The sequence below is a fragment of the Leguminivora glycinivorella genome, chromosome 14 (assembly GCF_023078275.1).
Source record: "Leguminivora glycinivorella isolate SPB_JAAS2020 chromosome 14, LegGlyc_1.1, whole genome shotgun sequence".
Classification (NCBI taxonomy): domain Eukaryota; kingdom Metazoa; phylum Arthropoda; class Insecta; order Lepidoptera; family Tortricidae; genus Leguminivora; species Leguminivora glycinivorella.
The window spans coordinates 15,052,506-15,076,986 of NC_062984.1; the positions used below are offsets into that span (position 1 = coordinate 15,052,506).

At 37.5% G+C, this 24,481-nt stretch overlaps 1 protein-coding gene across 1 annotated transcript in view; it reads left to right on the top strand.

The window, feature by feature from the left end:
• The window catches only part of LOC125233050 (E3 ubiquitin-protein ligase RBBP6), a 73,077-nt gene that overhangs the window by 23,495 nt on the left and 25,101 nt on the right, over nucleotides 1-24,481 (top strand). Inside the window, exons 9-15 of the mRNA XM_048138893.1 lie at nucleotides 404-459; nucleotides 683-754; nucleotides 935-1,005; nucleotides 1,222-1,341; nucleotides 3,961-4,050; nucleotides 6,685-6,918; nucleotides 7,541-7,609. Of these exons, the coding sequence (XP_047994850.1) occupies nucleotides 404-459; nucleotides 683-754; nucleotides 935-1,005; nucleotides 1,222-1,341; nucleotides 3,961-4,050; nucleotides 6,685-6,918; nucleotides 7,541-7,609 (712 nt within the window). The remainder of the gene's footprint in view (nucleotides 1-403; nucleotides 460-682; nucleotides 755-934; nucleotides 1,006-1,221; nucleotides 1,342-3,960; nucleotides 4,051-6,684; nucleotides 6,919-7,540; nucleotides 7,610-24,481) is intronic.

A 24,481-nucleotide genomic window follows, 5' to 3' on the forward strand; every position in this document is an offset into this window, starting at 1 on the left:
CTATGATGGTCGGTCGCCATCTTTCCCCCCTTTTTCTCGACCCGTCCCCCCTCCTTAAACTAAAACAGGTCAATTCGTAATCTGGAGAGAACGAGGAACATATCCATACCTGTTTTAGGTATTTAGAAGAGATGTCGACGAAAATCGTGAAGGAGACGACTTGTGGCCAAATTGGCTCTAGACTAATAAGTCAGTTAAAATAAATAAAGAGGATTGAATAACATTGCTTTTGATTAGTCATAATAAAATTACTAGCAGTTAAATAAAGAGAACATTATTTTTATCTATGAGTCAATTTCTTGCCAAACCTTAGTGTTGTTTTAACAATAAAAACATTCAAAACCGACACATAGGTACCTGCTAATATAAAACATTTAACTTATTTTTATATCTGTTGCTTCAGGCCCGCCAGGCATGAAACCTCCTGGCATGGACGATCCTGCCAACATGCCAATGAATGTAAGTACCATTGCACTCACACCAAGGGCCCATTTCTCAAAGCTGAAAGTTACAAGCGGAAGTCTTTTTCCAACTTTTCATATTTGACATTGACTACCACTTGTAAATTGTAACTTGTAGCTTCGAGAAATGGGCCCCAAGTCAACGTTCTTGTTGTTTACGTACTATGAAATATCTTAGAGATACTATAAGTGCTAAATTGGTATAATATTGCTTTCGCTAGGTCCCTCGAGGTGACGAGCAACGTGCTAGTACTCCCACTATTGATGAAGGAAGGGATCCCATGGCATCCCAGGTAAATAAATAACTTTCACTCTCTCTATTTCATTCCTCACTTGTATGTTTCTGTTTTATCTCCTTGTAATAAAATAAATTATAATAACTATTTCTTAGCAAAATTTGGTATACTTACCAGAATTTTTAGTACCTATATTATACTACTATCACCATAGTTTAAAATGGAATGTTGTTCCAGGGATCTTTTAACCGCGGTGGCCCGCCACCATTCGTCCCAGGGGTACCACCACCGGGACACAGATTTAACGAGTAAGTGTTCTTATCAATATGTAATTTGTATTATAATCTTCAGAAAGTGTATTTCTCTCGCAAACAGACCGCGAGCATGAAGCGATTTCCATCCATACAAAAATTAAGTGCTAAGGTTGAATCGCAATCAACCCTCGTGGATGTCGGCTGTCACTCTGTTGATTTGATATAAAACAAAGTTCCCCTGCTATAAGTAATGAGTGTGATAATTTGTAGTCCTGGGTACGCGCGCGGGCGCCGCGGGCCCCCGGGGCCGGGCCGGCCGCCCTACGGCGAGCGCTTCCCGCCCGAGCCCTACCAGCCGCCGCCGCCCGGCATCAAGGACGAGCTCAACGGGTAACTATACGACTATATCCGCCACGGTGTGGTTCACTACTCGCGAGTGTTATCCAAATACACGTATTCCGTCCACCATGGTGAATGGAATATTGGTCGTTCAGTGGTTTTTATAAAATCTTTAGGTTTTGGTGTGAACCACTCTGTACTTCAAAAATGTGTGTTTTTTTGATACGGGTATTAACAGACCATTTTCTGTTCATTGGCAAATATTCAAGTAATCGTAGATGAACTTATTGTTATTATGAGCCTCGTTATCTTAAATGCCCTCAAATCATTTTTGCAATTTTCGTGATAAAATTTACTTAGCGATATGGATATTGTCACTATTTTGAATCGAAATTCCATTCGAGGTCTCGAGCATTCGATCAAAAGAGAGTCCTCGATTCCGTTTCCCCTCCTCCCCGATGCCATTCGAGTTTTTCCCGCGGGGCGTCGACTCGACCGGGAGCCCACAGAACAAAAGATCGCCGCGCGTTTCGGTGTAAAACTAGTAAAAAAAAGTAAAAAGGACGCCGGTAAAATCCGGGCGACCCGGGCGCCGCCGACCCGCGAGGAGGGCTCCGCGCTGACGTCGTTTTGTTCTGTAGGCACGGCGAGGACCCGCTCGAGGCGTTCAACCGGATGATCCGCGAGAAGGAGATGCGGGCGGCGCGGCGCGAGAACTCGCGGCGGCGCCCGCCCAGCGCCTCCCCGCCGCCGCGCCGCCGCAGCCCGAGCGCCTCGCCGCCGCCGCCGCGTCGGTCCCCGCCGCCGCGCGAGCGCTCCCCGCCGCCGCGCTCCCCGCGCAGCCCCCGCAGCCCGCGCAGCCCCCGCAGCCCCCGCAGCCCCCGCAGCCCCGAGCCGCGCCGCCCGCCGCGCGCCGCCAGCCGCCACCGGTACTCTAGGTGCGCGCCCGACCTGCTGCATGTCCTACACGTGACCCGGCGTCGCAGCTCCCGCATGCTTGCCGCTGACCGCACGCCGAAGGAGCCCTCGATGGTGGAAGTGTCATTCTCCGCATGCTTTGCGCTTTAGCGGCGTTCGTTGTCCTCGTAGTCGTATCATTCTGTAGTGGCTTTTTGTATCATCGTTCTCTCTTTAACCTCCGCCGAAAATAAGTTCACTAATACGCCGGCGCCTCTATTCCGGCCGTTGCATGTTGTACATATACGGTTATGATGTAAATTTTGGTGGTTGCGCTCGCTACTATTTTATTTGTCCGGTCTATGCCTTGTCTTTACGTTAATACATTAATCTAGTTGCCATATCTTACGAGGTGTAAATATGAAGTCGAAATCGGAAGCCTGAAATCGAACCTTTAACAGATCGAATGATAAATTATCGTTATCGTTAATAAAACTTTTTTCTTTGAAAACATCGAGGAAGAACTCGAGCGACATCTGCAGATTGTACGAGTTCCAAATTGATCATTCAGTTAACATGACAACTGAAACAGAGGTTTAGATTCCAGCGAAACCTAAAAAAACATGTGACCACGAGGCTTATTTTCTTTTATTCGGTCTCAACCAACTAATTCTACAGCTGTTGCTGTTCTATTCTAATTTAAATTACCGTTGTTCGCAAGTTTTGATGTTACATACATGTCTAGCTCAAGATTGTAACGAGATAAAGAGCAAGTTTTTCTCACTGTATTAATTTGAGAGAGTGAATTCGAGGATATTTTATTCTCTCACATTGAAAAACAAGCTACTTCTTAGACGAAAAAAGACGATCCTGATGATGATGATGTTTGCATGCATAACCGACCTGACTTTTCTTCTTCACCACATGAATAGAAGTTTTTAATTTCTTGGACTGCAACCATATTTTCTTTAAGTTCGCATCACTATAGTTTGTGAGATCTAAGTTCCAACATTGGGTTGTTTGTGTTTATTGAAGCCTGTAGTGATGAGTCTAATACTGCTGCTGCTGGATTGTTGATTTTTCTGTAGTATTAATTAGTAGTCTTTTTTTCACACGATATTAAAAAATATATACCTATTTTAGAAAAAAAAGTTTTAGAATCTTTTTTCGTGAAAATGCACAGGCACAGCATATGAAACTGCTAAGTTTCAGTGTCACTCTTAGCAATGAATGTGTTGAAAGAAACAGAAATTGTGATATTGTAGTGACAGGTTGCTACTGCCTCGCCTACGCCACAATTGAACCCATATAATTGAACGACTAAGTCGACTTCTACGACACCTCCGGCAGGAAAGGTGACGGTGAAGTTCTTAGCCCGTCACAACACGGGGCTGTTTAACTGTTAGCGTGATAAATTATCATATTAAAGTGAAATAACTGTGATCTAAACAGGTATAACTGGGATCTTGGGTTTAATTTTATTTCTAAATTCAAAGAGTCATGCTTACGTCTCATGAACTTAAATCTCACAAAGTATATGAACCTCGATGGCACATTATTATTAATCCTCTGAATTTCGGTATTTTGAAATGACAAAAACCTGCTAGGCTCTTTATACAGCTAATTAATAATATTACTTTAACTAAGTGTAACATTAGCAGCTAAAGCATCCTATGAACTAACGTAGTAACTGTAGTATGAGAACGGTTTACCCTATCGGAAAGGTCAATAGACGTTAGTGAAATTGTGAACATGTGTTCGTTCTGTGTTCAGGTCTCGCTCAATCTCGCGCGGCCGCCTGCGCCGCTCGCCTTGGTCGCCGCGCCGCCGCCGCACCCGAGACAGGTCGCTGTCATTGACGAGGTAAGTGTATATTTATTACCACTTTTATTTGCTCTGAGATGAAATAATAATAATTGGTACTTGAACCGACTGGCGTAGCGAGCTATTCGCCAGTCTAGTAAGATTAAAAAGGTTTTTAATACTACGTCGGTAGCAAACAAGCACATGGCTTGTCTGATGGTAAATAGCCGCCGTAGCGATGCCGACCCTATAAGAAAACTATTTTGAAGACCTCCATACTTTAGAATCGACACTGTAGACCGCACATACTATGCTATGAGCAGAGCCCGGAAAATCCATAGCAAACCAAAAGACTGCCGCAATCAAACTAGGGTGAGAAACATTTTTTTATCGATATCGAGTAAGTTTTGTCTAAAAAAAATCATACCGATATGTTTAGGTACGTACGTTATTTTATAATTATTCACGCCAAACGCAAAACAAGTAGTAAGTTAAGGGTTTGTTTTATATGTGTTATTATTTCATCTAAAATACAACGTAACCTATATTATCAACGTTACTTATATTTCTGCATATTAAGTAAGTAATAATAACCCTTTCCTTTTAGCTTGGCCGTAGTCGGGTGACAAAGAGGTAATCAACCTCATTGTAAATTTATAATAGACACTGCAGAAAATTAATATTCCATAAGACATTGAATGTCATTATTGTCATTTCATTGCGTATGACAGTGATAAAATATAAGTTGTGTCTCTGTAGATAATTATTATTTAAACCTTAAATGGTTTGACACGGACGTGGTTGATATATAAAACTATTTAAAATGAGTAATGTGCAAGATCGTATTAAAACGTGGATAACCAATCACCCTGAACTAGTCTACAACGAAGTGACCTCCACTGTGTACTGCTTCAAGTGTGATGTACATCTAAAACTAAAGAAACATAACATTGATGTTCATCTTAAAAGCGACGGACACAAAAACCGTACTGAAGAACCAAATTCAAAACATCAATTTTATTTCGATTTAATAATATTTCTTATTTCCTGCAATATACCGTGGACAACAGTCAACAACAATAACTTTCGTAATTTTTTTAATAAATATTTGTGCTGCAACTGCTCACAAAAGTCGCTACCGGACGAATCATTATTACGCAAAGTATATTTAAATGTTGTATACAAAAATACTATTCAGAGTGTAAGAGAAGCAAATAATACCAATCACTTATGGATATCTGTGGACGAAACACCAGATTTTATGGGAAAATGCGTGACTAATGTGGTGATTCGATCGTTGCAAAAAAATTATTCTCAGCAATTTTATCTTTTAGGGTCGAAGGTTTTGGGAAAAGTCAATGGAGAAGCAGTAGCCAATTTAATTAAGAGCCAACTAAATTTTTTATTTCAAAATTCTTTTAACGATAACGTTAATAATGTACTTTTACTTTGCACTGATGGCGCCGGGTATATGCTTAAAGCTGGTCGTATTTTAAAAGCAATATTTCCTCGAATGAAACACATTACGTGTTTAGCTCATGGTCTGCATCGAGTTGCTGAAGAGGTGCGAGATAACTTTAAAGACGTGGACGTACTAATATCTAATGTCAAAAAGATTTTCTTAAAATCTCCAGAACGTGTACGCTATTTTAAGGAAAAATATCCGTCCATTCCATTACCTCCCGAGCCTGTAATCACCAGATGGGGCACTTGGATAAATGCAGCTGTATATTACACTCAATACTACGAGCAAATACGTAATATCGTCTCCACACTTGCTAATGAATCGGCAGCTATAAGAACTGCAAAAAAAATATTCCGAAAAAGAAAATTACAACAAGACCTGAATTTCATTCGCGACAATAACGAAGTAATTGCCTCTTCCATAGAACAGTTACAATGTTCAACTTTGTCTATTACGGAATCATTCCTCATTCTGGACACTGTTCGTTGTTACGTAAACTGGAGTAAACTTTTACCGGTGATACGCAAATTTGAAGCCGTACTGGACCGAAATCCTGATTATGACCATTTACGAGAAATATCCGAAAATCTTACCCGACCCGACCATCATACCAATTACAATGAGTTTTATAAATTTGCTCCCTTGACGTCGAGTGAAGTCGAACGTTCATTTAGTATACATAAATGGCTTTACAGTGATAAACGAAACAGTCTTCTCCCAGAGAATGTTGAAAAATTAATGATTATATACTCCTATTATTATAACAAACCCAATAAGATGTCAAGTGCTGCTGTGTGTACTGACGTGGATTTCGAGGAAGAAATTTCATCTGTACCTGTATAATTATTTATACATTTTTTTTTTCATTTGGTGGGCCATTTTCTTCTCATATTTAGAACTATCGATATCGATAAAAAAATGTTTCTCACCCTAGTTTGATTGCGACAGTCTTTTGTTTTGCTATGGATTTTCCGGGCTCTGGCTATGAGGTAGGTCCACACAGAGTGAACCACGTCGTAAGCCAATTTCCTCGCGCGGAAAACGTACTATGTAGAGGTGCCGAGGCAGTGCGTCCTTTTTTGTCGGCCGAGCAACTTGCCTCGGCCCGGGCACGTCTACACTCAATTTCGCCGCGCTAGCACATTGCTTCGCGACATGCCTTGTTTGGACCTGGCTAAGTATGATCCATTTAAAATATTGTTAGTTTGTTAGCCTTTTATTGAATGCAGGTCGCCATCCCCTCGTCGCCGCCACCGGTCCCCGCTGCGGTACCGTTCCCCGCTGCGTTCACCGCTGCGCTCCCCGCCGCGTTCGCCACTGCGCTCGCCGCCTCGGACGCCGCTCCGCTCGCCGCCGCGCTCGCCGCGCCGCTCCCCGCATCGCTCGCCGCTGCGATCACCGATACGCTCTCCTCGTCGGTCGGCGATGCGTTCGCCGCCGCCTAGAGCGATATCGCCTCATCGGTAAATATTGCGTTTTACATTATCAACGTTTTCCAGTTGGCTTTTGGAACAGATGTGTCTTCGTTCCAAACATATCCGAAAAATTTGCGCTCATTTAGGATTTAGGCGTTTAATGTTTGCCGCAATCTAGACAGTGGTGGAAAGTCAGGGTTGACATAAAATAGTAGCGTATTAACATTTTGACTAGCTTGATTAAAAATAGTACATTACGATACAAGTGCGTAAAAAAGGAAGTTCCTTCTTGCACATTTCCTTTTCGCACGCGTATTGTACGACGTTTTTCAGTACAGATGACCCTCCGAAATTTCGACCTGGCATATAATAAACCACTTCTCGCACTAGTGCGTAAAGAAAACACGATCTGTACTGAAAAAGCAATTAATTTGTTAACTCAAGCCTCGTCGCCATCGTATAATCCTAACAATTGTGTATGAGAAAAAAAAATACAATTTGGTTTTAGTGTGGTCCTTTTTGAGCACAGTGCCTTATAAATAATGAAAAAAGCTCCGCTGCGCTGTGGCCTAACTCACGAACACCGGGTTAAACCCTAGCAAAACGGTAAGGCGGCATTACACTTGTTCGTCGAATGCGATGTCACTTGATTTATTTGTCCTTGTTGTAGGTACCCCGGACTATACGACGAGCTGCTGTCGCCGCCGCGCCGAAACGTTGAGCCGCAGTACGGACCCAGGTACGATTGTAAAAGTCTAGATAGTGTCGACATGCGCCCTTTACCGCCTTATATCAAAATGCGTACACTATACAACGTAATGAAATTGCCCTACGGATTGAACCTGTGTTCGCGAAGTGCTTAGGCTTGCGTTTTATTTCGAACTGACGTCTATAAGTTAATTTATGCGTTGAATTTCTTCACAATTCTGCGGCGAAAGGCGAATTCGGTATATCGCTATTGATTTAAAAAGCGAGAACCGCGTCGAGCACGTGCGAGCGGAGACAACGATTTGCAGCGGCGTATATCATCGGTCAACACTATCTACGAGGTTCTACGATGGCGAGCGACTTGTTTTACAACACGTTATATAAGACTGTTCATTATAAGTTACAATATAAGATTATATGTCTATATTAGGTAATGTATAAGGTTTTGTATTTATTGTTAAAATGATCTGTGATATTTATGCTGTGATTCACATTACAAACGTTTGTAATCGCCTAATCATATATTATCTAATATGTAGAATAAAAAAAGGCTATTTGATGTTATATAGCTAAAAATAAAGTATATAGAAAAAGAACGAGAGCGCTGTGGCGCTTGTTTTAGTCTTATAAATCTTATAACTATAATAAACTTACATTTGTATCGAACTTTGAGGCTATAATTTCTGCTCAGGTTGGTGATTTAAGGAGTCGATCGATTTATTACTTTATGATCGAAGCATTTACTACTTTATGACCGCAAATTATCCCCAAAGCTGTCAAATTATAAGAGTTCACAGCAACCTCTGCCAGAAGCACCTTCCATACAGAGCTTTTTCCTTTTCATTGTAAAATTACATGTTGGATTGTAACGAAACTTTGCATATACAATTACGTAACATATATCTATGCCTGAAAATTGTTTACATAGCTTATAAATAATATATAGGACGAATACTTGTCTTGTACTAAATACTTTATTGCGCTTTATTTTTAAGTATGGTTTCTGAAACAATATAAACTTATTACAGGCACCTTACCCTATTGAGTACAAAGTTCAGAGCAATCTAGCTACTCGTTTTAAAATGAAAGCGAAACTAAGCATGGAGAACCGACCTTGCTGTGGAATCTTAACCCTTAAATGCATGGTGATGTATATATGCATCATATATTTGATGGCCTGTGGCTCAATATGTAGCTATCCAAAATCACATTTATAGCTTAATTATTATTCAGTATTTGTTATTATTTAATAAATAATTAAATAAATTAAATAATATTATGATTTACTATTTATTATTTAAAGATAAACATGAAATGGCGGAAAAGTGCGAAAAAACAGGATGATGGCGATTTTTAGTATTGTGATTTAGGCAGATTTTTTCGGAGTTAGTAATTAGTTTATGTTTAAACATTTTATCATGGGGGTTTCACAAATAGTCTACTTTTCTAATAGTAGTCAAACTTTACAAATAAAACTTACCAATAATTATATATTTATATAAATCAGTTTGGGCCTATTTAACTTCTAACACTGATTTAGTATTAAAATCTGTATTAAATATTTTTTTTTATTATTTTTCCCAGAGTCAAAAAACCATTGTCTATCACATATATTAATATCTCGTTAAAAGAAAAAAATATGCATTTAAGGGTTAATGTTAGGGGGATTACCTGGGGGCCGATTTTTGAATATCGACCACAGTTTAATAATATCTCCACTACTAGCGATTTAAATTCTACTAATAGATTCGGAAAAGAGTGGTCATTACCACTAGTCCTGTTTCAAAAATAGCATTTCGTCGTCCAGAGACTTTACGACGAATTGGTGCGTTCTGAATTTAAAAATCGGTCCCCTGTACCAAAAATACTTTAATTCAAAACTTTGTAAATTATAGAACGGATGGAAGCTCGACATTGGATTCGAGACTCAATGCTTCTATTATAATAAGTTATATATAACTCATAAGCTGAATGTAGTGCGCAATTTTTTTCCAGCGTATTTTCACGGAAATATACGAATTTGTCATGTTATTTCGGTCAACATCGGTACAGAAACTGACTGAAGTAGCATGAAAATATACGAATGTTTTCGAGAAAATACGTTGGTATAATATTATTGTGCTCTATATTTGAATACCTGTTCATTTATGGAATATAAGATGTTATTGCTTTTGATTCATGTAATAATTTTCATGTTTATTGGACGTTAATTTTCAGTTTTGTGATTGCCGCTTTCAGATTAATCACCACAATCTTTTTTTCTCCTAATAAACCTTTATAGTTTACCCTCCTGTTGATCATACAAAATCACCCAAATCCTTTAGGCCATACAAAATCACGTATATATTATGTCAATGAGGACATTTGATACTATTCGCTCCGACGTTCCGACTGTTCCGAGGTTTTAGCCGGTAGTCGCTCTTACTAGCTTATACGCTCGTAGAATTGTCTCGCTCAAACTTCAAAAGGAAGTTCGTATCCCAAATTTCTACATATGTGTGTTTATGTATATTTTGCTATTTATTAGAAGCACCGCACATAACCTTCCTCTAAATTTAATTTAACTTCAGAGAATGGTGAGTATTTTCTGCCTATGTTACAATAAGAATTTCTTTTGTGCATTATATTTTTATATATTAATTAAAAATAAAAAGTCCAACTTTTTATGTTGGTTTATATACAGATTTTAATAGAAATAACCTTTACGAGTTGGTGTACCCATATTTTATTTATACATATTATTAATTTAATATGTAAGCTTCTTTTTTGTTTCAAAATTGCTGTAATATATTTTTCCCGATCAATTTTTTCCGGGTTAATTTCCATTTTCCATGCACATTTTTACGTAATTTTATATCTTATTTGCTAATAGATCTCTGTAGTAGGTACCTAGAATGATGTAATGTTATTTTATTGATGTTTCCAATTAATGACGCAAAATAAAAAACGTAAATATAAAGGACTAGTCGTTAAAATGGTCCCCAAGTTGGATCTAACAAGTTTTAATCAAGAAGGGCGCGATTACTAAATCCTTCTATCACTCAAACTCTTTGCTTCGCTCACGCGGAGGATTTGGAAACATCTTATTTGCAGCAATTCGTTTATTTACTTGGACTCTATTGCCAAGTTCCTTTGGTGCCCATAAAATTAAATGATTTACAGTCAAAAGCTTTAATTTGTGACGCATTTCCGTTAATTGTTGTTAGAACATTCATAATGCAATAAGGTCGAAACTTAATAATGTTGAATGTCAAGTTAAGACATAACATGTCATATCTTATTGACCCTTGAAATGATAACCTCTTTGCAAAAAGCTATCATTACTGTTTTCGACATGTCTCGTGTCAGTCAAGAAAATAGTTGAATGTGAAAAACGAAACGTAAGGTTGTCGATGGTAAATATTATGACATTGACAGCGTTATAATATTAGCGCTAAATAGAGAAAGTTTGCTGACACGATATTCAACCTTGGGTGAGTCCCAAATTAAAGCTCGTGACTGTACATATAATATCTACATATCAACTAGTATACCTAACAGTGGCGGCGCGTGAATATATTTGGAAGGCAACACAGAGCAAAAAATAAAAACCGGCCAAGAGCGTGTCGGGCCACGCTCAGTGTAGGGTTCCGTAGTTTTCCGTATTTTTCTCAAAAACTACTGAACCTATCAAGTTCAAAACAATTTTCCTAGAAAGTCTTTATAAAGTTCTACTTTTGTGATTTTTTTCATATTTTTTAAACTTATGGTTCAAAAGTTAGGGGGGGGGGACGCACTTTTTTTCCTTTAGGAGCGATTATTTCCGAAAATATTTATATTATCAAAAAACGATCTTAGTAAACCCTTATTCATTTTTAAATACCTATCCAACAATATATCACACGTTGAGATTGGAATGAAAAAAAATATCAGCCCCCACTTTACATGTAGGGGGGGTACCCTAATAAAGCATTTTTTTCCATTTTTTTTTTGCACTTTGTTGGCGTGATTGATATACATATCGGTATCAAATTTCAGCTTTCTAGTGCCTACGGTTACTGAGATTATCCGCGGACGGACAGACGGACGGACGGACGGACGGACAGACAGACAGACATGGCGAAACTAAAAGGGTTCCTAGTTGACTACGGAACCCTAAACAACGCAACCTACCTTAATATTAGGTACCTTAGGCGCCCATCCAAGTGCATTTATCATACAGTCCACTATGAAAGCGCTTAAAAGAGCCATCTCTCCGCTTATAACTTATCTTTAACTCTGGACGATCACGGCCTCGCGTGACAATACATTTCTTTATTTCGAATGTTTGCGTCGAAAAACGTGTTGATTCATTTAGTAAGTAATCTATTATACAACAGTCAAAATGAATTAACGCTGCCATTACTAAACAAACCAAAGAAAGTCCTAACTATCTCTTAAAAACAGGTAGTATCTAACCTTGAAACTCTGGCTTGCACTATCACTAAAACACGACACCGAAACACTCCAAATCATTTAAATTTCACTGATATATTGCACGTAATGAGCAAGTTAATAAAAAAACTGAGAGAATAACACAAAACATTTGAAAGCACACGAAGCCTCGGTAACAAGCGGGACGCAAGTGTTGCAGTGATATTATTCCATTTTCACCCACGAATTTAAAAACCTTTTCATACAAACAAAGTATATCTGATGAAGAAACGTTCATTATCACATTACTAAACTTAAATTAAATAAGATTCTCGGTTTTTTAATAGAAATTATCAATATTTAAAGGCTTTTATTTAAAATAAATATATGTGCGATAACAAAACACAATAAAATTTTACCCATTAATACATTTATAATTTTAGTATGGCAATATTTAGAATGCAATTATTACACTGTAATATCAATCTTATTTGTTTCACTCGAAGCTTTAAATTCAAATGAACAAGTGCGAGCCATCGAATGTTGTGCGCTTGGCTGTCTATGTGTTCGCAAATGGCGGTCACCCTTCTCTGTCATCTCAATCCTGCTATGAGTAGAGTAAAAGAGTTAGTTGCGCCCAAATTACGTACATAGGAGTTCGCGATAGGCAAACACTCACACGCGCGGACTTTGTGAATGTGTATGTGCGTGTTTTCAAATATAAACCTTATAACGCATTGTTTACGGTTTTTATTCAAATGAATAACTCGATATGAAGCCGAGTTGCTTTGGAGTTTAGTTGAGCGGGCTGTCTTTATCAGCGTGTGCGTGATTTTTGTATCTGTGTGGAGTGACCATGAATGAATATGAAAGCTTAGGCATAAGTAGCTTCATTTCGCGTTCGCGCGCCCGATAATTTTAGGTACATATTTGAATTTAAGCAAATGGTGTTATTATTTGTGAGGCAATACGTAATGTTTTAATTATAACTATTATAAGTATGTTTTTTTATTTCAATGGTGGTTTGTAACTTTGGTATTTGTTGCGGAACATCTAGGGCAACTCGGTGGGAATTGGATTGTATGAGCGCGCCGCCACTGATACCTAATGACTTGGACCAGACTCCATAGGAAGTTGCCCAATGCCCATGGCCCATGGCCTATGGTCATGTTACTTCTGTTGTCCATAATCATTCATTCAAAACAAATTTTAACAGTAAATGAAAATATGTTTTTTTAAAAATTATAAATGGACTTACTCTTGGCCACGGACTAGCCAAAGGCAAAGACGTGACCTACGACGGAGACCTACTCGCCCAGAAAATGCCTATTCACTCTTGATTTGAAGGTTGCCGGGTTATATGAGGTCGGAAATATAGCCGCCGGCAAGGAGTTCCACTCCTTGGCAGTGCGCATCAGAAAATTCTCAATACTCTAAACAGCTGCGTAAACTAAAAAATGGAGATTAACCTGTGGAAACACATTCGTTTATTTGTACATATTAGTATTATATCAATTGTATAATAGAAGAGTAAATTCATTAAATTGCTAGAACCTGGCCAGCGTCCAATAATTGGCCACCTCTCAATAACTAGCCACGTTATGCTGAAATTAATTCGTGTAAAGTTCATTGTTAAGGTAATATACCTACAAGAGGGCTAGTTATTGGAAGGGGGCCACTTACTGGCAACTTACCCTATGTCCTTTTTTACTATATGTAATTTCCGTGAGGATTTTTGTATATTAAAAATATTTCAAGCGGGTTAGTCACGTTAAATTAAGTCGAAATAACGCTCGATATTTTTCGATCTATTTGAGAGGATTTTTATTTCGATTTAATAGCCATATACCATGAGTAACCCGCTTTTTTAATTTAAATAGAGTATTTTAAAAACGTAATCAATTCCGGCTTATTTTCTTCAAGTATTTTCTCAGGTTTTATGTAATAACGAAAATGTTTTAAATGTTATATAAAAGTGCAGTATTTATGTTCAAAACAGTGTTGTCGAGAATGTATAAATGTGTCGAAGTACTTTGTCGCTTACCATAAGGTCGAGATTTGTTTGTATTTTTTATACCAATACCCTGTCAAAGAGTCCTTGTGGCCAACGACAAGGTGGGACTTTTTGTCGGGAAATTACACATAATACTATTCGTCTTGTGGATAACGCCTTGATTGCAGTGTATAGCATCATATCATAAGTACTATAACCATAACACATGTTTGCCTATATGCCTTTTTTGATGGGACGTTCTATCCTTTGTACAATTAAGGAATTTAATTCCCGACCCATTTCTTTCAAATGTTGTTAGACATTCGTAATGCAAAAAAGTCCAATTGTATTTCAGTAGTAGTATTGAAATATTCATTGGTATTATTTGTACTTTAATAATTAATTTAATAATTTACTTCAAATCACACATTACTTCTTTTAGGAAAAAAAATAATTTGATTATTAAGTTTGCCGCGCACTGTATAAAACTTTCAACAGAAATGGAAGAGAAGACGATGGTATTGTTTAAAATTGTCATAATCTCACAAAAAAGGTCCTATAAGTGTCTATTGTGGCTGCCCACCGGATTCGGATGGTATGAGCGCGCGATCATGCTTGCCTTCTATGTGATCAGGAACGTTAAAACAGCCAGTCCTTCAGTTCATCATTTCAACGTAGTTAGTTAATCGGTTGGTTATTAACTTTCAGAAGCAGCGTCGTTCTCTACAGTTTGCTCTACTATATTGAACTTTGGTGGGTCCGTAATGTAATTCTTTGACTGTACAATTAGGAGAAAGGCTAACTAAATAGTAATTGTATTTGGCATCTTAAATTATACTTTTACTGAACACGACTAAAACAAAAGAAATTTATTGTAAAATAGCGTAAATCGTATCTTGTTCGGGCAGTTTTTTTTCAAAGTTGTCCACCCCACTTTTTTTGTAACATTGGTATTGGGTATTTTTTACGCGATTCATCACGCTCAGAATCGCGAGGTCTTTCGATCCTGATAGGAGAAAAAAAATGTCCCAAGATTTCCATACATTTTTCAAACCTTCCATTCCGTTACCGCCATACAAAATGTATGAAAAAATGGTAACGGAATAAGAAAAAACCTTGGGACACTTTTTTCTCCTATTAGGATTGAAAGAGCCCGCGATTCTGAGTTAAGACCACATCACACCACACCACAAAAAATACCAAATCCGAAAAAAATAATAGGTTGGTCAATTTTGAAAAAATGGCCCGTTTACGAGTTTACTTTGAAAATACATGCTACAAATTAGTCCAATTTAATTATGTTATTGAAATTCTTGCTATATTTCCGTTTTTATATTGTACCTAAGTACTTACATTGAGTATGTGACATTATATTTGTGTTAAGTATTTTAATTTAAGTATTACATTTGTTAATGTTGTTAATAGGTTAGACTCTTGAACGTTAAATAGGTAAGTGCCTGGCCACCCAAAAACTATTTATATTGGACTGAATTTGTCTATGTACCCTCAGTTTTTGAGGGTGTTTGGCTACACGGCCCACAACTACGGTTAGGTGCAAAAGTATCCAAATATTAGCAGGCTCAGTAGAATGTAGAGAAGTCGATGACGATCAAATGCATGTGTAAATGATCGACACACCTCATTAGGTCAGTGTAAAGTGTGTTTTATGTCATATGTCCTTGTATATGTATAATATATGTGATGCACGCTAAAATCGGTACACTGAAAAAAAAAAATACGGGCCCCTAAAAACATTAAAGAATAAATCATCCTTTCACTTTTAACTACTTATTGGCTTCCCACAGACAGTCTTAAAAATTCATAATCTTAAAAAAAATTGTATGCAATCTGACAGTTCAAACTGACACTGACAAGACACTGACAGATCTGTCAGTGTCAATTTGCATACAATTTTTTTTTAAGATTATGAATTTTTAAGACTGTCTGTGGGAAGCCATACTTACCTTTAATTTCCACAGACTATAATGTCATAAAGCCTAGTACATATAGAACTGGCACGCGGTTGTCACAATATAAATAAAATAGCTGTCAAAAATAAAAAAAAGACGATAGCAATTTAACACTTTCGAAACCGGGTTCTACGCGGCGCTACGACATTTTCGCTACATACGGGGAAACCCATGTAATCGGCTACGCTTCTACGAGCGGTGTACCCGACAGTCGGGTTCTTGGTAGCGAAAGTGTTAATGCTCATGTTTTGTTGTCTTATTGCTGAAAATTAGTAGTGGACAAATACCTGGAAAATCTTTCCTGGTACAGATCGAAGATAGCTACCCATATAACCATAATCGGTCGCCGTTCCTACGCAAATCCTCCTATTTTGTGTACACACAGGTCTTCGGGTCTCAATGCTTAGTCGCAGTACGGTCGACGTTTAGTCGCGGCGACCCAAATGGGGACGATTGGTAACAGGCACAAATGGTCACAGAAGTGACAGAAGTGTGCACTACGCGTGCACACATTGTTACCGTTTGGCGACTACTTTCCCAAAATCATTCGTTCATTTCATTCTTTTCAAATGGCGACTGTCAGAGACGTCAAAGTAAAAAAGAAATAAAATCATTTGACATTAAAATGTAATGGCGTAAGAATTTGTTAAAGATAAATATTGTTTGCATTTGTAATATAATGTGGGCTAATTACCATGGCCAATTAAATTGCTCGAGTGATTTCATAAAATAAGTCTAAATTTATCAACGCGCCATCAATTTACCTCAGTTTAACCAGTAATAATATTATTGACTACTCGGTATTTGCGTGTTATGTATATTGATTGGTGAAGTTTTAGTGCTCTGGTGCATATACTATACTGAAATAATAAAAATAATGCCTAGAAAACCAATAAAGTTGTTAAAATATGGATTAAGACGGTAATATTCCATGTAAAAAACAGTCGCCAAACGGTCACCAAACGGTCAACAAACGGTCGCAAAATGGTCGCAGCGTACACGCGTGACCGAAAGCAGAATGGCTTCTTGTATTCATTTTTTTCAGGTATCCTCAAACTTTATAAACAATTAAATATGCCGTCGTACTCAGTTGCCCTCACTAAAGAAGATTAAAAAAAAATTGTAACGTGCGTACCGAGCTGCTGGGTTGTAAAGGATCGGGGATCATATTATTATGGTCTTCTATAGAGCAACTAGTATTGTGCGGCATTTCACAATTGACACTTGTTGAAGTAGTCTTCATTAATATTACTATCAACATTCATTTCAGCGATCTGTACTTCTTTTGTCAAGATTTTTGTATAGATTAGTGTCTACAAATTTGTAATGTTAAAGAGACATAAATAAAACGTAGTAGAGTAAATAATGTGTTTTTTCTGTAACCCAAACAAAATACTTGTAGATACGAGTGCGGAAAAGAGGAAAATCGATACGAGTAGCAATAAATTAATACACGAACGAAGGGAGTGTTTTAAATCGACACGAGTTGTGAATGTCCTTTTCGCACGTGTATCGTACGACGATTTTCAGTACCTAAATCTAAGCTAAGAGTTTCGACCAGACAAGAAATGAATCATTGCTTGATTTGCTCGCACTACTGCGTTAAAAAAAGCAGCATCTGTACTGAAAAAAACTATCATTGCGCAACAGAAATTCTATTAATATCACAGTAAATACTCTATTTCATTTGATTCCTACTTTTATTGTGTAAAGCAACACTACACTTCATTTTTATCAATAAGAATTAAAAATTATATATTTAATACATTAAGTAACTATAAAGTGCTTATCTATTTGTATTATCATTCTGCACTTTTCTTAACTTTCCCAGATTTCTATAAAATGTCAAAGAGTGCTTAAATGGTCGTCGTCGTTTATTATTATTTAATTCGCTCATATTTAAATGATTCAAAGCAACCAGTCCACAACTTCACAAGACAGTTTGAGAAACCTTCGTATTTCAGATTGTCATTTGCGGATACAGTGGTTTAGGAGCAGTTCGGTAATCAGACCTACACATGTGTGTACAAATTCTGTCAATGTCACTGTCAGAAACCGTTCTGACAGTGACAATGACAGCCACAAATTCGTCCACATATTGTTACCGTTATGTGTGCAAACGTCGACTAATAAAGTGTCGTTAAAAGTCATTCTGACAGTGACATTGACAGCCACAAATTCGTACACATTTTGTTACCGTAACGAGTGCACACGACGACTACATTTTGTTATTGTATCAATACGGTCGCATTGTTTGCACGCCGTTACCACGCGTTATGTCACATTTGACAGTTAGTTACTGATTTGAAGATTTTGCGACTGAAATGGTTGTATGGGTAAATCGCTAAATTTAGCCAAAACCACGGTGTGTAGGGTCTTAAAAAATACAAGGATTCTCTATCTTTCGATACAAAGCCCCAACTTAACCGTAAGTCTGGCACTACGGACAAGGCCTTGGAGAAAAAAGTGTTAATGGCAATAACACACAATCCAGGTATGTCGGATTACGATCTAGCTCGCACAAATTAAAAAAAAAAGCCAAATCGATCTGTGAAACAGAACAAAACGGCAAAAACTCGTGCTCGTCTCTTATACGACTTTATTCTAACAAAATTCAATGGGTGCCTTATACTGGACGATGAAACGTATGTTAAACTAGATTTTAATCAACTACCCGGTACCAAGTTTTACATGGCCAAAGCAAGAGGGAATGTTGATCAAAAATATAAGTTCGTGAAGCTAGATAAATATACCAAGAAACATGTGATATGGCAAGGAATCTGCTGTTGCGGCCTTAAGACCAAAGCTTTCATTACGTCATCAACTATGACATCCAAGGTTTACATGAAAGAGTGCCTGCAAAAACACCTTTCGCCTTTTATTAAAAAGCACAATGGCCCAGTAAAATTTTGGCGAGCTGCCACTTCTCGAAAAGGGTTTTGGAGTGGTATGATCATGGACCTTTAATAGGGACTGAGCTTACACTTTTTTGCCATACTAAATTGAACCTTATCACCGGGCCAGAAAAGCGTTCGTGTCAGACTAGCAAAAACGTGTCCACATGAGAGATTCAAAGTTGGGGCTGGTGTCCCTCTCGCACGTGTGACCAGTGTTAAAGAGATTAATATAGTAGTAGTATTTTTACCTGTATGTTAACTAAGTTTATCAACTTCTTAATTTATTTTTGTATTATATCGAGGCAAGGGTATTAATACCTTGTAACGAATTGGTAAGTCATTATTATGAAGTCATAAAACCAAAGATTTGCGCAATAAAAGAAAAACCTTCAATTGGGGATTAGTAGATTTGGAAGTAACTTTGAATATTGACTGGTATCCCCAAATTATGACAGTGATGACGTCATTCAAATGATGTTGACAGTGCCAATAAGTGCGAGAAGGATACCAGCCCCAACTGTACCCTATCATGTGGACACACTTTTTGGCCAATCAACTCAATCAATGTTATCTATATATCTATGGGTATGATAGAAATGTGTTTTTTATCATGCAGAAACGTCTGCGAGCGATATTACATATTTTTAAATTAAAGGAAAAATGGAAAAATTCACACCTCCGTCAGGACTCGAACCTGCGACCTTTGGCCTTGCCGGGGCCATCGCGCTTACCAACTGCGCCACGGAGGCCTGCTGGATGTGTGCGAATTTATCCATGCCTTCCATCAATTCTCAACCGCCTTAGGGTGGCGTTATAGCAAACATCTACCCGTAAGAATAGATCTTAACAGGCACTGGAGTCTTAATTTACATTGAGAATTCGCCAGTAACAATGTGCTAACCCATACTAAATTTGTTTTTTATCATGCAGAAACGTCTGCGAGCGATATTACATATTTTTAAATTAAAGGAAAAATGGAAAAATTCACACCTCCGGCAGGACTCGAACCTGCGACCTTTGGCCTTGCCGGGGCCATCGCGCTTACCAACTGCGCCACGGAGGCCTGCTGGATGTGTGCGAATTTATCCATGCCTTCCATCAATTCTCAACCGCCTTAGGGTGGCGTTATAGCAAACATCTACCCGTAAGAATAGATCTTAACAGGCACTGGAGTCTTGATGGAAGGCATGGATAAATTCGCACACATCCAGCAGGCCTCCGTGGCGCAGTTGGTAAGCGCGATGGCCCCGGCAAGGCCAAAGGTCGCAGGTTCGAGTCCTGCCGGAGGTGTGAATTTTTCCATTTTTCCTTTAATTTAAAAAATATGATAGAAATGATATCGATTTTACACCCAAATCAATGAATCCTCCCAACTGTCCTGAGTTTCTTCCAATCGAGAACTACTGGGCAATAATGAAAGGTAAATTACACAAAACGGGCAAAACAAACAATTCTTTGCGTTCCACGTGGAATCAACAGGCGAAAAATGTCGAAAGATGCCTTGTCCAGAAGATGATGAGCTCCATCGAGAAAAAAGTCAGTGTTTTTGCACGTAATACTAATAAAAGTATATAACACTTATATTTTAAATAAATATAGTTTTTTATAGTTAAATTAATAAATATAGTTTTATTTTTATTGCTTACAAGCTATGTGTTTGCATTTATAAAAAAAAATAGATTTCGACTGCGTACCATTTCTATATGAACTATGCTTTATAAACTTTTCTGTAAAAATAAACAACTCCTTTTTATTACAAAGTACTATATGCTTTTTTTTATTGTAATCATGAGATTATGACGGGATATAACCTAACTAGGTATCTTTATTGCCTAGGAGATGTCAAATGGCGACAAGTAATATATATGTACATTGCAAAAAGTAAGTTTTAGGAAAAAAAATATTTTGACTGCACTAGCTATTTACTAATGACTTTTTAGGTAAAAATACACTCAAAAAGGAAAAAAAAAAGATACAAAGTTATATTTTTTTGGCCGAAAATGACTTGAACTTATTTTGCTTTGTTACCTTCTTTTGACCATAAACATGCGTGGCTAAATTTCGTGTTCCTCATGTTACATTGTGTGTGCCTCGTACCTATATTTTTTGGTCCATATAACTTAATTGAATACTTCATCAACATAAAATTCGTTTCATATAAATTAAAAAAAAAAAAAACAACTTTCACATGCTTGCACTTGCGGGCTTGCTGGTAGCAGTAGCACAAATTGTTTCTGGTTATACCGAGATAAGACATAAATTCTAATATATTATTTTTGTAGAAAAATAATTTACCTACGAATGAGTGGAAAATTGCTTCTTAAAAGATTAAGCAATAGGCTAGTTTCCTACACTTAAAATATTATATGCAGTGCATGAAATAAAGCACCACATAATTAGTAGAAAAATATGGACAGAAGTTATGTTTAAAAAACTATTTATATTGGACTGAATTTGTCTATGTACCCTCAGTTTTTGAGGGTGTTTGGCTACACGGCCCACAACTACGGTTAGGTGCAAAAGTATCCAAATATTAGCAGGCTCAGTAGAATGTAGAGAAGTCGATGACGATCAAATGCATGTGTAAATGATCGACACACCTCATTAGGTCAGTGTAAAGTGTGTTTTATGTCATATGTCCTTGTATATGTATAATATATGTGATGCACGCTAAAATCGGTACACTGAAAAAAAAAAAAATACGGGCCCCTAAAAACATTAAAGAATAAATCATCCTTTCACTTTTAACTACTTATTGGCTTCCCACAGACAGTCTTAAAAATTCATAATCTTAAAAAAAATTGTATGCAATCTGACAGTTCAAACTGACACTGACAAGACACTGACAGATCTGTCAGTGTCAATTTGCATACAATTTTTTTTTAAGATTATGAATTTTTAAGACTGTCTGTGGGAAGCCATACTTACCTTTAATTTCCACAGACTATAATGTCATAAAGCCTAGTACATATAGAACTGGCACGCGGTTGTCACAATATAAATAAAATAGCTGTCAAAAATAAAAAAAAGACGATAGCAATTTAACACTTTCGAAACCGGGTTCTACGCGGCGCTACGACATTTTCGCTACATACGGGGAAACCCATGTAATCGGCTACGCTTCTACGAGCGGTGTACCCGACAGTCGGGTTCTTGGTAGCGAAAGTGTTAATGCTCATGTTTTGTTGTCTTATTGCTGAAAATTAGTAGTGGACAAATACCTGGAAAATCTTTCCTGGTACAGATCGAAGATAGCTACCCATATAACCATAATCGGTCGCCGTTCCTACGCAAATCCTCCTATTTTGTGTACACACAGGTCTTCGGGTCTCAATGCTTAGTCGCAGTACGGTCGACGTTTAGTCGCGGCGACCCAAATGGGGACGATTGGTAACAGGCACAAATGGTCACAGAAGTGACAGAAGTGTGCACTACGCGTGCACACATTGTTACCGTTTGGCGACTACTTTCCCAAAATCATTCGTTCATTTCATTCTTTTCAAATGGCGACTGTCAGAGACGTCAAAGTAAAAAAGAAATAAAATCATTTGACATTAAAATGTAATGGCGTAAGAATTTGTTAAAGATAAATATTGTTTGCATTTGTAATATAATGTGGGCTAATTACCATGGCCAATTAAATTGCTCGAGTGATTTCATAAAATAAGTCTAAATTTATCAACGCGCCATCAATTTACCTCAGTTTAACCAGTAATAATATTATTGACTACTCGGTATTTGCGTGTTATGTATATTGATTGGTGAAGTTTTAGTGCTCTGGTGCATATACTATACTGAAATAATAAAAATAATGCCTAGAAAACCAATAAAGTTGTTAAAATATGGATTAAGACGGTAATATTCCATGTAAAAAACAGTCGCCAAACGGTCACCAAACGGTCAACAAACGGTCGCAAAATGGTCGCAGCGTACACGCGTGACCGAAAGCAGAATGGCTTCTTGTATTCATTTTTTTCAGGTATCCTCAAACTTTATAAACAATTAAATATGCCGTCGTACTCAGTTGCCCTCACTAAAGAAGATTAAAAAAAATTGTAACGTGCGTACCGAGCTGCTGGGTTGTAAAGGATCGGGGATCATATTATTATGGTCTTCTATAGAGCAACTAGTATTGTGCGGCATTTCACAATTGACACTTGTTGAAGTAGTCTTCATTAATATTACTATCAACATTCATTTCAGCGATCTGTACTTCTTTTGTCAAGATTTTTGTATAGATTAGTGTCTACAAATTTGTAATGTTAAAGAGACATAAATAAAACGTAGTAGAGTAAATAATGTGTTTTTTCTGTAACCCAAACAAAATACTTGTAGATACGAGTGCGGAAAAGAGGAAAATCGATACGAGTAGCAATAAATTAATACACGAACGAAGGGAGTGTTTTAAATCGACACGAGTTGTGAATGTCCTTTTCGCACGTGTATCGTACGACGATTTTCAGTACCTAAATCTAAGCTAAGAGTTTCGACCAGACAAGAAATGAATCATTGCTTGATTTGCTCGCACTACTGCGTTAAAAAAAGCAGCATCTGTACTGAAAAAAACTATCATTGCGCAACAGAAATTCTATTAATATCACAGTAAATACTCTATTTCATTTGATTCCTACTTTTATTGTGTAAAGCAACACTACACTTCATTTTTATCAATAAGAATTAAAAATTATATATTTAATACATTAAGTAACTATAAAGTGCTTATCTATTTGTATTATCATTCTGCACTTTTCTTAACTTTCCCAGATTTCTATAAAATGTCAAAGAGTGCTTAAATGGTCGTCGTCGTTTATTATTATTTAATTCGCTCATATTTAAATGATTCAAAGCAACCAGTCCACAACTTCACAAGACAGTTTGAGAAACCTTCGTATTTCAGATTGTCATTTGCGGATACAGTGGTTTAGGAGCAGTTCGGTAATCAGACCTACACATGTGTGTACAAATTCTGTCAATGTCACTGTCAGAAACCGTTCTGACAGTGACAATGACAGCCACAAATTCGTCCACATATTGTTACCGTTATGTGTGCAAACGTCGACTAATAAAGTGTCGTTAAAAGTCATTCTGACAGTGACATTGACAGCCACAAATTCGTACACATTTTGTTACCGTAACGAGTGCACACGACGACTACATTTTGTTATTGTATCAATACGGTCGCATTGTTTGCACGCCGTTACCACGCGTTATGTCACATTTGACAGTTAGTTACTGATTTGAAGATTTTGCGACTGAAATGGTTGTATGGGTAAATCGCTAAATTTAGCCAAAACCACGGTGTGTAGGGTCTTAAAAAAATACAAGGATTCTCTATCTTTCGATACAAAGCCCCAACTTAACCGTAAGTCTGGCACTACGGACAAGGCCTTGGAGAAAAAAGTGTTAATGGCAATAACACACAATCCAGGTATGTCGGATTACGATCTAGCTCGCACAAATTAAAAAAAAAAGCCAAATCGATCTGTGAAACAGAACAAAACGGCAAAAACTCGTGCTCGTCTCTTATACGACTTTATTCTAACAAAATTCAATGGGTGCCTTATACTGGACGATGAAACGTATGTTAAACTAGATTTTAATCAACTACCCGGTACCAAGTTTTACATGGCCAAAGCAAGAGGGAATGTTGA